We start from the raw sequence: 15,676 nt of genomic DNA, 5'->3' as shown, positions 1-15,676 counted from the left end.
TGCTGCTCCCCCTGCTTGTGTGTGGTTGCGGTCTCTGACAGATAAATACATAGAATCTTAAAAAACAAAACGTGTCGGTGCAGCAGTCAACCTAAGTGAAACGGAAGCACCTTTCCAACCAAGGGGCTCGTCCACCTGGGGCTGGATGAGTGGTTTTCATGTGGCCGCTGTTTGGAAAGTCCAGACAAATGTCGAGTGCAATCCCGCTACCCGAGGGTGACCCTCTTCCGTGTATATTCCTTCCAGCCTTTTCTCGTGCTCACGTTTGTGGTTTAGAAATTACTGTTTAATGTGGTGTCCAGAGAAGTTCCTTTGTGTCTGGGACATGCCATGTGACTACGGACGGGCAGGGGGTCTCCTTGGAGAGAGAAGGCACCCCCCCACCCCACCCCCCGCAGAGTAGCAGCAGACACACATCAGATGTGACTTGTTATGGCTTTACTTGCAGCCGTGTGGTCCCCAGAAGCCTTCTCTGTCCCGTTAGAAGGGACACGGACTCCTTAGCCGTTGAGGGGAAGCAGAAGCACGGGTATTGCCCGCGACAAGGTCTAGGGGAGAGGTGCTGTAGCACAGGGAGCCGCGTTCCATCCCAGCCTCGCCGAGCCTCGGCCCGGGCCTGGAGCCCAGTGATCGACCGCAAAGGCCCCATGGTGGTCGTCCCAGGGAAATTGTTTGACGTACCTGCGTATTTAGGGTTCTTGGGTTTTGTCTTTTTAAGCAAAACCAATATGCTAAAAACAAGTTCTTGGGCACCTGGGGGAATCAGTTGGTTAGGCATCTGCCTTCAGCTCGGGTCATGATCCCAGGGTCCTGGGATCGAGCCCCCGCATCGGGTTCTCTGCTAGCAGCGAGCCTGCTTCCTCCTCTTTCCCTCTTCCTGCCTCTCTGCCTACTTGTGATCTCTGTCTGTCAAATAAATAAGTCAAATCTTTAAAAAAAAAAAAAAAGTTCTTGATCTGGTTATATTATCAGTTATTATGGTGTGGTTCATAATGTAAAAAAATTTTAGGGGCGCTTGAGTGGCTTGGTTGGTTGAGCGTCCAATTCGTGGTTTCGGCTCAGGCCATGATCTCAGGGTCGTGAAATTTAGCCCCATCAGGCTCCGCACTCAGCAGAGTCTTTCTCCTTGGGATTCTTTCCCTCTGCTCCTCCCTTGTTCATTCTCTTTCTGTCTTTCTCTTTTCTCTCCCAAATATATATTTTTTAAAAAAACAACTACTAGCTTTGCGCAGTGGCAGTATCGTAGCCAATGAGGTTTATCCGAGGCGCGATTATTGCTAATTAAAAAAACAACTACTTAATAAAGTTTCGCTCAGGGCACCTGGCTTGCTCTACCGATGGCACGTTCTGACTCTTGAGCTCAGGGTTGTAGGTTCGGGCCCCACATTGGGTGTAGAGGTGACTTAAAAATAAAATCTTTTAAAAGAAAAAAGGTTTTCTTAAAGTGAATATCATTTTAATCTTTTTTAAAAGATTTTACTTATTCATTTGAGAGGGGTATGAGCACAAGTTGGCAGGGAGGGGCAGAGGGAGAGGCAGACTCCAAGCTAAGCGCAGAGGACAACAGGGGCCTCGATTCCAGGCCCCTGAGATCATGATCTGAGCAAAAGCAGATGCTTAACCTACTGAGCGGCCCAGAGGTCCCAAAGTGAGTATTACTTAAAAGACGACCGCTCCGGGGCGCCTGGGTGGCTCAGTGGGTTAAGCCTCTGCTTTCAGCTCAGGTCATGATCTCAGGGTCCTGGGATCGAGCCCCACATCGGGCTCTCTGCTCAGTGGGGAGCCTGCTTCCTCCTCTCTCTCTCTGCCTGCCTCTCTGCCTACTTGTGATCTCTGTCTATCAAATAAATAAATAAAATCTTTAAAAAAAAAAAAAAGACGACCGCTCCAAGGTGCCTGGGTGGCTTGTTCGGTTCAGCGTCTGTTTTCGAGACGGTCGTGAGCTCCAGGTCTGTGAGACTGAGCGCGAGGTTGGGCCGCGCAGTGGGCATGGAGTGCGCTTAGGATTCCCCCTTTCATTCTTCCTCTGCCCTTCCCGATCACCAACCCCCCAACACACAGACACATACACACACTGTCTGTCTCTCTCTCTCTCTCAAAAAAACCCAAAAAGACAGCTTTGTACTGTGGAAGCTGAGAGAGGAAGAGCGAGCCCGGAGGGTTTCCTTGGACAGCCCGAGTTGTAGGCAACAGAGGGCGGGGAGCACTGGTTAGGCAACCCTGAGGGGCCTAGCTTTCCCATCCTGGACCCTGGCACACGGTGGGCATTTAATAAGTGTGGGATTTAATTGCCCGAGACAAACAGCGTTAGGGAATTTGGGAGACAAGTGTGAGAGGCAGTTCACTGGGTAGAATAAAGCCGGCTTCAGCAGAAACGTTCCTGACAGGTTCTGTAGGAGCTGGTGCGTAGCATGCCATTGTAGCTCCCCCAAAGTGTGCGGCAGTGACCCGGTGCGGAGCGGAGGGCGGGTGGCCTGCTGCTTCGTGGCACAGGCACCTCGCATCCTTGTGCCCTGCCTCTGTTCCCTTCTCTTCTCTTCTGTGCCATATCTGGACAAAATACATAAACTTAAAAATTCCACCTGGAGTGAAACACGAAACCTCAGTTTTTCCCGGCCATTCTTCTCTAGTTGGGAGTGGCTCTCACATGTGCCCGCGTGTCTGTCCTACAGACCAGTGCCTCGAGCAGTGTGGAAGACTGTCCACGAGCCTCCGTGCTGCCTGTTTCTGCGCGCAGCAGAGAACTCCGGGGGGATGAGGGCCAGGTCTCGGGAGGGCATTAGATCATTTCCACGGTTCCCCAGTCACTGTCCCTGTCCGCTTGCCCCCGGCGGATTGGTTTTGTGCGGGAAGTCCGAGTGACTGTGACCTGCTGCCGGAGTCCCAGGAGCCCAAGCGTGATGACCATGTTTTTAAACAGAACCGTGATTAAGAAGGAAGAGAAGATGGAGAAAAAGGAGGAAAAAAAGCCCGAAGACATTAAGAAGGAAGAAAAAGATGAGGATGAGCCGAAACCAGTGCCTACCAATCGCTCCCGAGTCACCAAATCAGGTGAGCGGAGCTTGCCAAGGTCTCCCGGGGAGGCTAGAGCCTGGCAGGAGGGGCGGGCAGGGGGCGGGCGAGGGCCAAGGGAGCCAGCGAGGGCTCTGTGCGCTGGCCCTGCAGACTGCGGCTTCCACGGATGGGCGGCCTTGAAAAGCAGCAGGGCCTGGGGATGGCGCGGCTTGTAGGAGCCGTTGCTGATGTCGCACACCTGGAGGTGTCGCGCTCCGTGACATATGGTCACTGGTGGCTTGGGGACCGGGCTTCTTGCTCGTCCCGCGCACCTTTGGCAGCTGTGCGAGGGAGAGGTGGCCCCGTTCTTGTCACAGATTTGATGCGGCTCTGCAGCTTGTTCCACGCCTTCAGACTGCCTTGAGGCGCCACAGAATGTTTTGTGGAAAAAACAAAACCCAGTTCTCCCCGCCCTCCCCCCCCCCCCCCATAAAACAAACAAAACTCAGCCATCTGGAGCGTTGGAATTGGGTACAGCGCGTTACAAATTGGATCTTAAGCGTTCGGGGTAATTTACTGGCAGTCTCATGAGGAACGTGTTTTTAAAAATGTTCCTCAAGTATTGCAAATCTCCCCAAATCAGTAATAGTCGCCGTGGTTAGAGTCTGGTTATTGTGTCGCCGAGGGGCAGAATCCATTTGGAAGCCTTTATTGCTGTACACGAATGAAGGGAAGCCCAGCCATCTGACTCAGAACACAAGGGCCTGAGCTCTGCAGAGCTTTCCAGAATGTGGAGGAGGATGAAAAAATGGAAAGCGGTTATCCTGGAGCCGCTAGGATTGAGCGTGCGGGTGAAGCCAGCGGGTGGGTCGGGTGTGTGTGCGCTGCCGAACGCGCCTTGACTTCGATTCACGGGGTACGTTGCGGGGAAACCACAGCTGCTCCATCCCAGGCGAGCGAGGCCCAGTCAGGGCACGCCAGCGGCCTCCTGTCCGTGGTGCTCGCCGCAGGTCAGGACGAGCGGGGAGGGGAGGTGCGGAGGCTCCGGGGTTCGCTTGAGTCACTCAGAGCGGCGAGAACCCCCTGGCAGCCCGGCCGCGGCCTGCCATCGGGAAGCGGGGCTGTGGGCAGGTGCACAGAGCGCGGTTTTCTCCCTGAAGGAAGCAGAGGGATGGAGCGGACGGTCGTGATGGACAGATCGAAAGGAGAGCCTGTCATTAGCGTGAAAACCACAAGCAGGTCAAAAGAGAGAGTAAGTATTGTGTGTCCTGCATCGGGCCCTGCGCATTTGTGGGTGGTTGAAGGACCGCTTGGATTCGCGTTAGGAAAACCACATCGAAGCATTCTTCTAAGTGCTTAGAGGCACGCCTGTTCCTCCCTGTTTAGGCTGGATGTGCGCACCCAGGGTTGGGTTCTATGGTGCGTTTCAAAACTATGCTTAGTGTTTTTCCTTTCCGCGATGTATTGACCCCTTGCTGGTTCTTTGTTGGATTATACCATCTTCTAGAAGGAAACCGGTTCACAGAAAGCCCACCATGGGGTGGGACGGGCAGGACCCAGGCTGTTCAAGTCGGAAGGTGGGCTCTGCTGTGTGGCTGACCTGTGCTGGCCAACTTCCTTCTTCTGGGACGTTAATGGGGAAGGAAAGGGGAGCCCACTGCGACACCGACTTCCACAGTGTCAGAGACCGCGCCTCCGTGTCGTAAGCGGCACGCGGCTGGACAGACCGGTGGCTTCTCCTTTGGTTTTTTTCCCTCACCTGGAAAATGAAACCCTCCGCTTACCAGCTGAAGGTTCTGGCTGAAACGTTCCTGAGGAGACTTGTCCTTTTAGAATGAACACGGAGCTAACGTTGTTCATCTAAGAACGCTCCGTTGGTGACTTTTGCAATGAACGTTTGCTTTCTCGAATACAGTCCTTCCTAAGGTCATGTTTCTTATGGGCTACGTGAAAACTGTAAAAGTTTAGAACTATAAAATAGAGAAATCTAAAGAAAGCCCCCCCAAAATCCCCATAAACTTACCAGCTGAAAAGCTCTGAAGTTAGAAAAAATAAACAGTAATAAAGTCTGTCCGATTAGAACCTTGAGAACACATAGGAGGAGGACAACACGAGGACAGAAGCCTCCTTGCTTTCACATGGACTCCTCACACTCCCTTTCCAAGGGCATCACACACGCGACACGGCGTGTACACTCTATTTCCAGATAATCACGGAGTCACAGAAAGTTGCCAGAATAGCATGGAGATACATGTACCTATCACCTTGCTTCCCCCGGGGATTTCCGCTCACATAACTATAGCCCAGTTTCAAAGCCAGGGACGGTGACAGTGGTCTGCGGGGTGTGCGTGACCGGAGTGCTGGGACTTTGGGGTCCTGGTGGAGTCTCACATGAGCACAGCCGCGGTCAGGGTCCAGGGCCATCCGGTCACCGTAGAGCTCTCCTGCTCGTGACCCACCCCACCGGCCTAACCCCTGCCCTGGGAAGCTAAGCTGGTTCTCCGCCCCCATCTCTAGAATGTTGTCCCAGTGAGACTGTAGCACGTGACCTCAGGGTGGTGCCCTTGGGAGCTGTCCAAGTTGTGTGTGTGTGTGCGCGCGCGCGTGTGTGTGTACCCTTAAACGCAGCTGCACTGTGATCCTCTTCCCTGGTCCCTTGTTTAGGGACACTCGCTGGTGTCACGGCCCCTGTCAAGGACCGCTGTGGGGCAGCATTTGTGCACACGGGCCATGCCGGCCCTGGTCTCTAGGTGCTGAGGAGCACGGATGTTCCTTGGGTCGGGTGTTCTACGAGCGCCCTTCAGAAAGGGAACAGGATGCCAGGTCCCTGGGTGCGTAGAGCGCACCGGGCTACAGGGACGCTGGAGGCCCGCTGCGATCCTGGGGTCCGACTCGGAGACTCCAGCACCTCGCCTGGGCACCCCCCGGCCTGCGGTGTGTGTGATTAGACTCAAAACTCGGCCCATCTCTTAGGCGAAGAGTGTCATCCTGGTGTTTTGGCGTCCGGTCTTTCTTTGTGATGAGATCGTCCTCTCTGTGCTCCTCTCTTTTTTCAGCAAAATCATCTGTTCATAACTATGGCTTGTCTTTTTCTTGGGTTGGTCCTCAAGATAATTAAGAAAATAACCTGAGGAAATGTTTAAAAATGTCTTCTAAGCCCCTTCCTTAGAGACCAGGGTGGGGGGCTGCAGGACACACAGGTGTCCCAAGCTGCGGAAGCTTTCTGAGAGGGTGATCGTGGCCAGCTTGGGCGTCCTAGCCCCTGAGAGCCTCAGAGGTGAGAGTCGGCGGCAGCGTTTCCTGCCTTACCCGGAGAGGGAGCAGCACGGCAGTTGCCCGTGAGCGCCTTGTCGCCGAGTAGGAGCTCTCCTTCACGGCAGAGCTGCTTCGGTCTGTTGGATTTGTAGGCCTGAGGCGACAGGTGAGATGTGAGCCATGCGGCCTGTCATCCAGCGGGGCGGCCAGGATACATGTGCCCGTGGCTCCGTGGGGCCTTGTTCTAGACGGCGCAGAGTCCTTCTCTGCTGGGCAGGGAGACCTGCCTGTAGGTTTTGTGAGGTGTCCCCCCTCCTTGCTCTCCTGTGACCCCTTATGATTGCGGCATGAGAAGGCAGTTCTCCCGAGCGAGCAGTGCCTCTGGGCTGTGGGTGAGCTGAACTGCCTCCTGGGCCTTCCTGGAAGCCACGGGGGACAGGAATTTTAGCCGACCCCAGAGAAACGTGTATCTAACTTCCACTGTGCACCGGCTGCATTTTTCTGACGTGAATGAACCAATTTCGGTAAACAGAGCTCCAAGAGTCAGGACCGCAAATCGGAAAGCAAAGAGAAGAGAGACATCTTGTCATTTGATAAAATCAAAGAGCAGAGGGAGCGCGAGCGCCAGAGGCAGCGGGAACGGGAGATCCGAGAGACGGAGAGGCGGCGGTGAGTGGGGCCCGGCAGGCCGGCAGGTGGGTGGTCTCCTCTGGGGGCGCTCCGCCCTTCTCCCCAAGCACGCGTCCTGCCTGGCCCAGGCTTACTGGCCGCCTGCTGTTAGCTGAGGCGAAAGGCGAGGGTCATGAGCGGTCATGGTCAGCCTCGACATGACGTTCGTCAGAGCTGGTTTCATCTGATACCAAGAGTCTGACGCTTACCCGCCTGAGCCGCGCAGGTGCTTGCTCTCTGCTGTGTGGCGAGTCCCCTGGCCCGGGGAGCAGGCTCACCCGTGTGTGGCCTTGATGGAAGGGCCCCCGGTATCAAGGTCTTATAGCTGTCCCTGCTGCAGCCCCACATAAGAGCAGGAATGCAGCCTGGGGACGTGGCACGTTTATTAGAGACGGTACGCACCGCAGCGGCGTCCTCGCTCCTGAAGTGCCCACGTTTGTGGTGATTCGGGCAGCCCCGGTCGCACACGACGTTCTTCGCCACGTTTGCCTCTTGTTTAGGAGGACAGTTTCTGGTAGTCGGCCTCTTCCCAGTTCTGCCTTCTGCCTTTTTCTGCCTAAGGCTCCCTTGTCATTCTTCTACACCACTCTGAAACGAAAGCTTTGTGTCACGGTGTTGGCGACCTTACTTGAGCAGAAGTAGGATGTATAGAAACTTCTCCGGTTTCGCTCCGTCGGCTTTCTGACGTAGTGGGACGCTGGCATCTCTGTTCATGGACCCTTAGGAAGTAAAGGCACCGTTGGCTGTGTTTGTTTCCCAGTGGCCCACGCTGGCCTTGGAGCCTCCCAGTCCCCAGAGCAGCAGCAGCTCCCTTTGCAGGTGCAGAGGGGGCGTCCCCCATGCCCCGGAGCCCCGGGTGTGTGGTTGTGTGCTGGCCGATGACAGAGCAGGCCCCATACCGCCGGTGACCTTAGCGCAGGCCCAGTCTTCTGGGCTCGCAGCTTCCCGGGTCCGCCGGAAAAGGCAGGGTCCCCAGAAAATGCCGGCTTCTGGGGGGGAAAGTGGGAAGAAAGAAGGCCCGTTCCAGGTTATGCAGGCCTCGCTCTAGGGTCCTCCTGCGCCCCGCAGCCTTCGTCCCAGCGGCTACCCCCGGTTCTCTTCTCTCCCCTGTAACGTGTGGCTTCACTTTGTGCCTGTGAGCCAAGCCCTCCTGGCCCGTGCCCCCGGCCTCCCCGCTCACCCCTGGCCTGGCTCTAGCGACAAAGGACGGAGCGTGGAGGCGAGGGGTTGCGGCCCAGGTGCGCGGCTCTGCGAAGTGGGGGTGGCGCCTGTCGCCGGGTGTCTGGGTCTCCCGGGTGCCAGCAGGGAAGTCAGCGCGGCCCTCCATGTCCCAGCAGAGAGCGGGAGCAGCGCGAGCGGGAGCAGCGCCTGGAGGCCTTCCACGAGCGCAAGGAGAAGGCGCGGCTGCAGCGGGAGCGCCTGCAGCTCGAGTGCCAGCGGCAGCGGCTGGAGCGGGGAGCGCATGGAGCGCGAGCGGCTGGAGCGGGAGCGCATGCGCGTGGAGCGCGAGCGGCGCAAGGAGCAGGAGCGCATCCACCGCGAGCGCGAGGAGCTGCGGCGCCAGCAGGAGCAGCTGCGCTACGAGCAGGAGCGGCGGCCCGTGCTGCGGAGGCCCTACGACGACGGGCGGTGAGTCCCCCTTCCCTGCAGAGTGGGGAACGTTGACGACCGAGCCTGGCGCCCCCAGACGCCTGCACAGGGCTCTGGGCAGTCGCCAGCTCCAGCTTGTGGGGTCTGGGGTCCGGGGGCTCGGCAGCGGTTTCCCTGACTTGTCCCGCGGAGAATCTGGATAGTTGCCCCTTGGGGAACCGGTGCTCTTTGAGGCCGCGGCCGTCTTCACACCGCGGTTTCCCACCTGCCAGTGCCAGTTGTGGGCGGCCGAGCCTGCGGTGAGGCCCTTCGGCGCCAGGGCCGCCAGTTGGCCAGGAGAGGGAGAGGCTCAGACTGGCGCTGTAGAACAGGAAATTGCCTTCCCCTTCACGAAGTAGGTTTATTGGTCTCTGGCCCCTCCGAACTGCTTAATTGACAGTCACCCGTCCCCCCACCCCCGGGGATCCCAGTGTGCTGGGGCAGATCAGGAAGAAGATAATTGGATGCCATCCGGAGCTGTTTGTAGTTCACTATCACCACATCTAATTCCCTTTGCGTTTGCAAAAACTCAGAGGGAGGTTCAGGTTCCTGTAGAAGACAGGAAGGGGGAAATGTGGCAGCTCAGAATGGCGTTGCAGAGGAATCAAATATTTCATTTCACTTGCATCTGGGCTCATGCGGGGATCAAGGTATTAACAGCCTGTGATACAATTAGCTCCCAGCAGCCCTCCTTTCAGGACTGTCAGATGAGAATACGGGCATGCCTCTTGGCAGTTTGGAGGATTTTAATTTATCAAATCAAAGCCATAATGATTGAATGTTTAGAGATTAGCCCTCCAGGACATTTTAAATGATACTGGGTCTGGAGAGAGCTCCCCTCCCCACCTCTACGTCCTTCCATTTTTTCCTTCATTCTCCGTCATAAATGAAACTCACTCCTTTTAAAAATAAAAAACAGGCGAGATGATGCTTATTGGCCGGAAGGCAAGCGTGTGGCCATGGAGGACAGGTACCGTCCCGACTTCCCTCGCCCTGATCACCGCTTCCACGACTTTGACCATCGAGACCGGGGCCAGTACCAGGACCATGTGGCTGACAGGTCAGCACCACCATCTCTTGCAGCTGTGGACGGAGCCACCTCAGCTCGACACAGGGATGGGTCTCTGTCCTCTGACGTCTCATTTACGCGTGAGGCTCCCCGCGGTTGGCCGACCTGCTGCACATGGGACTTACAGGGTCACGCCTTCAGCAGGATGTGGGACTCACGTCCCTTAGGGCGTCCCCAGCTCCTTTCACACAGTGCCCTTTTCACGGATTGGTGGAGTCTGGGGGCGATTCCTGAGCCTCAGCACCCCCATGCTCAGCTCTCCCCGGCCCCACACTCCGGGCCTCATAGCTCAGAACTCTCCCAGGCACCCTCCACTGAGGCAAGCCCCTTGGGAAGCAGGGTTTCAAGGAGGACGTGCCCGGCCTCCTTGTCTGCACAGAGAGGAAGCTGTTTAGAGAAAGGGTATGACCTGCCCGAGCCTTTGCAGGCAGAGTGGCCAGAGTCCACATCCCCAAGCTTTGCTGACCAGCACAGGCGAGAACCGACCAGCACGCGGGAAAGTTCTTGTTGCCTGGCTGGGCGGTTGAAAGGTTTGAGAAGGTTTTTTTAGCCAGGCCCTTTTAAAGAAATAGTTTTTTTTTTTTTTGGTCAGTGTCATTTTAAAAGAGAAATATATATAGTTCATTAGAAAGGCAGCCCTTAATTTTCTAGTTTAAGAGTTCTCTATCTGGGTTTCTCATCATGCTCCCCTGGGCTGCCTATCCCTGGGCCGTTTCACTGTTTATTAGCTCTTCAATAAGGAAGGGAGAGCAGGGAAAGCCGGGCTGAGAAGCCGCTCACGTAATGAATGAATGGTGGTTTGGAGATTTGGTGTGAATCACGTGTATTGGATCAAACCGGAGGTTGGGGACCCTCTAAGGCTTCCCTGCTATTCCTTGGGTTTTGTCACCAGGCCACAGATAAATGAGACATGGGCTTCGTGGTGTGGGTTGGAGATCACTCCAAGGGAATTCAGTTCTGTGAAATCTTTATTCCCACCTTCTTAGGCTGCAGCTTCACTCCCGTCCTCAGGGAGAAGGCTTTAGAGGCCAGCCAGCTTTGTTTCTCAGGCCAGTAAATTACAGTTCTTACTGGGTGGAATGGAAGAAGCGCCCCAATTGTGAAACTTGCGTGTGGGACCTGCCGTAGCGTTGTCTGGTGCCGCCCGCGGCCATTGGAACGAGGTGTTTCCCTTTTGCAGGAGGGAAGGTTCAAGGTCGGTGATGGGAGAGCGAGATGGGCAAGTAAGTAAACCCAGACCCCAAGCCTGGGGCGTACCTGCTTCTGTGCTGTGGGGGCGGGGGGTGTGGGCATGTCAGTTCTGACCAGTGAGTGGAAGTGTGTGTGACTGATGATTTTCTGGTTAGTGAGCCTGTGTGTTTTTTTCATACGTAGGGTGTGTTTTTGTTGAATTGCATTCAGTGGAATCTGCAAGTGTTTCTGGGTCGCCCACTTGTTTAGAGGGTCTTTGAGTCTTGGTACCGCAAGCTGCCCCACGATACCCCACTCGGGGGCTTAGCCCGTGAGGTGTTTTTGCCCATATTGGTGTGGTGGGATCCGTGTGTGTCTGCAGAGGGATGCTCAGAGAAGAGGGTAGTCCTCCAGGAGAAAGGGGGTGAGCATCGGAATCTTCTAAGCCAGCAGTGTGATTTTTGAGGGAACAGGTTATGATTCCGCCCGGCGGCAGTGTGCCAGGTTCCGGAGTGCAGGACTGGTTGGCCAGAGCACAGAGTGGTTCCTGTCTGCCTTGCTGCCCACCCCCCCCCCACCCCCCCCCCACCCCCCCCCACCCCCCCCCCCCCCGTGCCACACAGAGAGGCGGCTGACTGCCCTACGGCTGTGGGAGGGACCCTCCCGGGAAGGGAGGACTCTAAGGGACTCTTAGCAGAGGACCCTTCAGCGCCATAAAGTGCGGGGCTTTCCACGTGCACGGGGCCGGAGCGGCCCCTGCTGGCACTCGGCGTGGCGCCGGAGATGGGCTGTAGGGGCGCGTGACGGTCTTAGCCAGAGGGGATAGGGAATCGAGAGGCCCCGTTCGGGTTCCCGTGGCGCTGTCAGGGTCGAAGAGCGTCTCCAGCGAGGTGGGGTCAGGAGGGGCCTGGGCAGGTCCTCTCAGAGCCAACCAGGCCAGCTCCAGCAGGCTCACGGGCCTGTCCGAGAGTGACGTGGCTAGAGTCGCCTTGTCCCTCTTATGCCTTCCAGCACTACTCAGATGACCGCCATGGACACGGAGGACTGCCAGAGCGCCACAGCCGGGACTCCCGGGACGGCTGGGGGGGCTACGGCTCCGACAAGAGGATGAGTGAGGGCCGGGGGCCGCCGCCTCCACCCAGGTTGGCAGATGGGCCGGGGAGAGAGCCTCGCTGGTTTACCCCCAGCAGCCCTTCCCCACGCGCCTCAGCCCTAAGGCACGGGAGCCCCCGCCTACTGACGGGGACAGCCCTGGAGCCTTTCTTACGCTTGGCCCGGGGACCTAGAGAAGAGAGAAGCTCTGCACCCCGACCCCTGCCCCCCAGTCCCTTGTAGGCGTTGGGGGGGGCGCGGTGCCTGCCAGAAGGTTCTGCCTCTCTGAGGTGGGTTTTCGGGTGTGGAGCAAAAGGGCAGTACCGTTTTGCTAGATTGATGTGAAGTGCTTTCCCGAGCGCCCTACTTAGCACTCGGTCCTGGAACACCGGGCAGTCCGTTCTGCCTTAAGTACCCGCGAGAAGCGGGACCGGGAGAACTCTGGCGGACAGAAGGGAGCCATGGGCGCCGTCACCCTCTGGCTGGGCGACGGCCACCCGTGCGTGTGGGGCAGCCGAGCAGTCACCCTTGGGGACAGGTGTTGGGCTCGGATGGCCTCCTTGTCGCACGTTTCAGAGCACGGGTCAGCCTGGGCCTGGGCGCCGCTGGTGCTGGCTGCCGTCCCCACGCCAGAACCCTGTGTGGGCTCCTACTCCCTGGAGCTTCTCTCTTTCGAAACCACTTTCTTGAGCCCCAGTCCCGCACCGCAGAGGTGACTGCTTTGAAGCCACGGCTGCTAGTATGTTCGGAGCCGTAGACGCCTCCCCACCGCCCATTACGGAACGTTGTCATCACCCCCAAAGGACCCTCCGTTCACAGTCCTCCCCATTCCCTCCCCCTGCCCCGGCTCCTGCGGATCCGGTCCGCGTCTGGATTTGCCTGCTCGGGCGTTTCACGCAAGATGAAATCCCATTACATGGCCTCTCGCATCTGTCTTCTCTCCCTATCATGTTGGCAGGGCTCAGCCACGCGGTCTCACGGGTCAGAGCTGCGTTCCTTTTTGTGGCTCAGTGACGTGCCGCCTGTGCAGAAACCACGTTTTATTCCGCTGCTCACCAGCAGGGGGACACTGGGGCTGTCCCACTTCGGGGCTTGCACGGAGTCGTGCCGCAGTGTGTGTTCCAGTTTTTCCGTGAACACGTTTCCTTCTCCCTTGGGCGAATGGGCAGGGAAGGACACGGCGGGTGCCACGGTCACCGTGTGCTGTCCTGTTTTACCTTCTCGAACTGGCCCCACGCGAGGATCTCTTATTTGTCCGCATCCTCGACAGCTCTTCCCATCTGTCCTTGGGTCACAGGCCAGCCTCTCGGGTGGTGTAGGGGTCTCACAGCTGACATATTTGCTTGTCGCAGTGGCCGAGCTGAGCTCCCGTTCGCGGGCTCGCTGGCCACGTGCGTGTCTCTGGGGGCATGTCCTCCTATTCTGCCCTCCTCTCCAGGAGCCGTCGGTGTAGGGCAGGATCATCCAGGCCACGGCCTCACCGTAGAGGCGTGCAGGGACACTTACTTGCCTGCTTTCTGTTGTGACGCAGGGGTGGACGTGACTGGGCGGAGCACGGTCAGAGGCTAGAAGAGCATCCAGAGCGCGCGTGGCCGGGCTCGGTGGACGCAGGCACGGCAGGCAGGGAGCACGCGCGGTGGCAAGGTACGAGCTAAAGGAGGGCCGCACGTTTCCAGGACCCCTCCCGGCAGTTGCTGAGGCTTCCAGGGGCTTCCGAGAAAAGTGTATGCAAACACTTGCCTTTCTTCCAGGTGGTGAGAGGGGCCTCTCCGGACCCTCAGGGCCAGGACACATGGCAAATCGGGGCGGGATGTCGGGGTAAGGAGTTTTGTCCCTGCTCCTCCTTTCCTTCCCTATTTTTGCATGTTTGATCAGCTTGCTGGGTTGAATGTTTTGACAGCAAGCCCCCAGAGCGGCTCTGGGCAGCCCCCACAAGCCACACTCCCCAGGCGCCCGGAACGCAGTCTGTGATGAGGACTGCTCCCACCTGGAAAAAGCCAGACGGGCTGTAAAGGCTGCAGAGCCGTGTGCTGCCCTACGTCACGAGGAGAACGTACAGCACTTCGAGGGGACAAAACGTGTGCCTTTGTTCCTAGGCGAGGCGGCTTTGCACAAGGCGGGCATTCCCAGGGCCACATGGTGCCCGGCGGCGGACTGGAAGGTGGAGGACCGGCCGGCCAGGACCGGGGCAGCCGAGTCCCGCACCCCCACCCCCACCCGTACCCCCACTTCACCCGCCGCTACTAAGCCCCACTCTCCCCGAGCGTCCAGGTAGGCGGACGTACTGTTGACTCTGCCCGAGTCACCTTGAACTTGTGGAACCTTTTAGGAAACAAAAGCAAACCCTGCCACCATGTTGTAGCTCAATACAATGTGAATTCACTTTTTTTTTTTTTTTAAATAAACGTGTTCTCTGCCATTTTTAAGACAAGATATTTCTGTTAACTGAGGCATTCCATTTTCCATTAATAAAAGTTTATGGTTCGCACTTGTGTGTGTCGCGGTGACTACGGGGCTGGGGGCGGTGCCCACCTCAGCAGCGGCCTCTTGCCTTTGGGCCTGAGTGAGTTCCTCCGACAGCCCTGCGCCCCCACCCGCCCCCGGCTGCAGGTGAGGAACCGGGTCCTAAGGATTGCAGTAGGGGGCAGGGCTGGGATCCGAATTAGAAATTCTTCATGGGAGTGGGGGGGTCTGCATCGTGGGGGCCTCAGACCAGTCACTTCGCTCCTCATGCTGGTGTGCCGGAGGTGAGGGGGGCGATCTGGTGATGGTGTGCCAGGTTTGGGGGTCTGGCTGAGGGCAGGCCCTGCTTGGTATGGGGGCTTGATCACCCCATTTTTCTGGAAATGCAAATTAATAGGTAATTTCCTCACATGGGATTACTAGGCCCCTGGCTGGCCCTCAGAGCTGGGCACTGCCCCTCTGGCCCAGGCCCCTCCAGCGTGACCCCAGAGAACAGCTGAGCTGCGGCTGGCAGGGAGCTTGGGTGCCCACGGGCCCATTGGGGTACCCAGGGGCCAAGCCTGTCCTTCCCCCCACCCCCGTAAATGGGGTGGATATGGGGGCAGGCAGGAGGACGACCCACAAATCCTGGCCCTGATCTGGAGTGGGGAGAGTTAATCCCTCAGCGTCCCCTGCCAGGCACCTGGATTCCCTCCCTCCAGAACTAGGACAGCCGCCCCGCAGGCTGCCAAACAATTGCCAGTTCTCCAGGAGTAGCCTGTGTTCCCGCTGGGGTGTTTAGTTTTAAAAGAGCCATATGAAAGTCCTCCCCAGCCTGCCGCGGAAGCCGGAGCGTTAAAGGCAGGTCAGCTCTGGCCCTTGGTGTCCTCTGAATTGCACCGAGTAAATGCTGCATGAGCTTCCCCCACCACGGGGGCTCTCGGAGTCATCTTCCAATGACAGGTTAACAAGATGCTGTTTCCACAGTGCCTCCTGCACAGGGCCTGTCTCTTCTCCACAAGCCAGAGCCTGGAAATTGGGGTCTGAGCTCACCATGTTGGGTGATAAAAGCCAGACTCAGCCTGGGGTTGCGGGTGAGACCTGTTTTGAGATCTTGTCCCCTAGCTGCCGTGCAGCGACCGCCCTCCAGGAGGTAGGGGTAACTGACGTCCAGGAGCGAGACCAAGGGCCCTCGGCCCCGGGTGCTGCCGCCAAGCTGCCCCATCGGAGCTTTAGACAGCCTGGGGCGGGTGAGAACACCCCCTTCCTAACAGCTGGGCCTGAAACCGGACTTTGGTTTTTTTTGTTTTTTTTTAATTTATTTGACACAGATCACAAGTAGGCAGAGAGGCAGGC

The 15,676-nt window shown here is 57.5% G+C and overlaps 1 protein-coding gene and 1 pseudogene across 1 annotated transcript in view; both read left to right on the top strand.

The window, feature by feature from the left end:
- The window catches only part of SAFB2 (scaffold attachment factor B2), a 32,281-nt gene extending 17,915 nt beyond the window's left edge, over positions 1–14,366 (top strand). Inside the window, 11 exon segments of the mRNA XM_045990072.1 lie at positions 2,921–3,051; positions 4,155–4,246; positions 6,782–6,918; positions 8,256–8,373; positions 8,375–8,547; positions 9,467–9,607; positions 10,797–10,839; positions 11,798–11,928; positions 13,410–13,522; positions 13,630–13,696; positions 13,975–14,366. Of these exon segments, the coding sequence (XP_045846028.1) occupies positions 2,921–3,051; positions 4,155–4,246; positions 6,782–6,918; positions 8,256–8,373; positions 8,375–8,547; positions 9,467–9,607; positions 10,797–10,839; positions 11,798–11,928; positions 13,410–13,522; positions 13,630–13,696; positions 13,975–14,125 (1,297 nt within the window). The 3' untranslated portion in view covers positions 14,126–14,366.
- On the top strand, positions 1,221–1,473 carry LOC123933317 (annotated as a pseudogene).
- Positions 14,367–15,676: the final 1,310 nt, after the last annotated feature.

The sequence above is a fragment of the Meles meles genome, chromosome 20 (genome assembly GCF_922984935.1).
Source record: "Meles meles chromosome 20, mMelMel3.1 paternal haplotype, whole genome shotgun sequence".
Lineage (NCBI taxonomy): Eukaryota > Metazoa > Chordata > Mammalia > Carnivora > Mustelidae > Meles > Meles meles.
The sequence above is the reverse complement of the archived record's forward strand: the minus strand, read 5'-3'. Positions and strand labels throughout refer to the sequence as shown.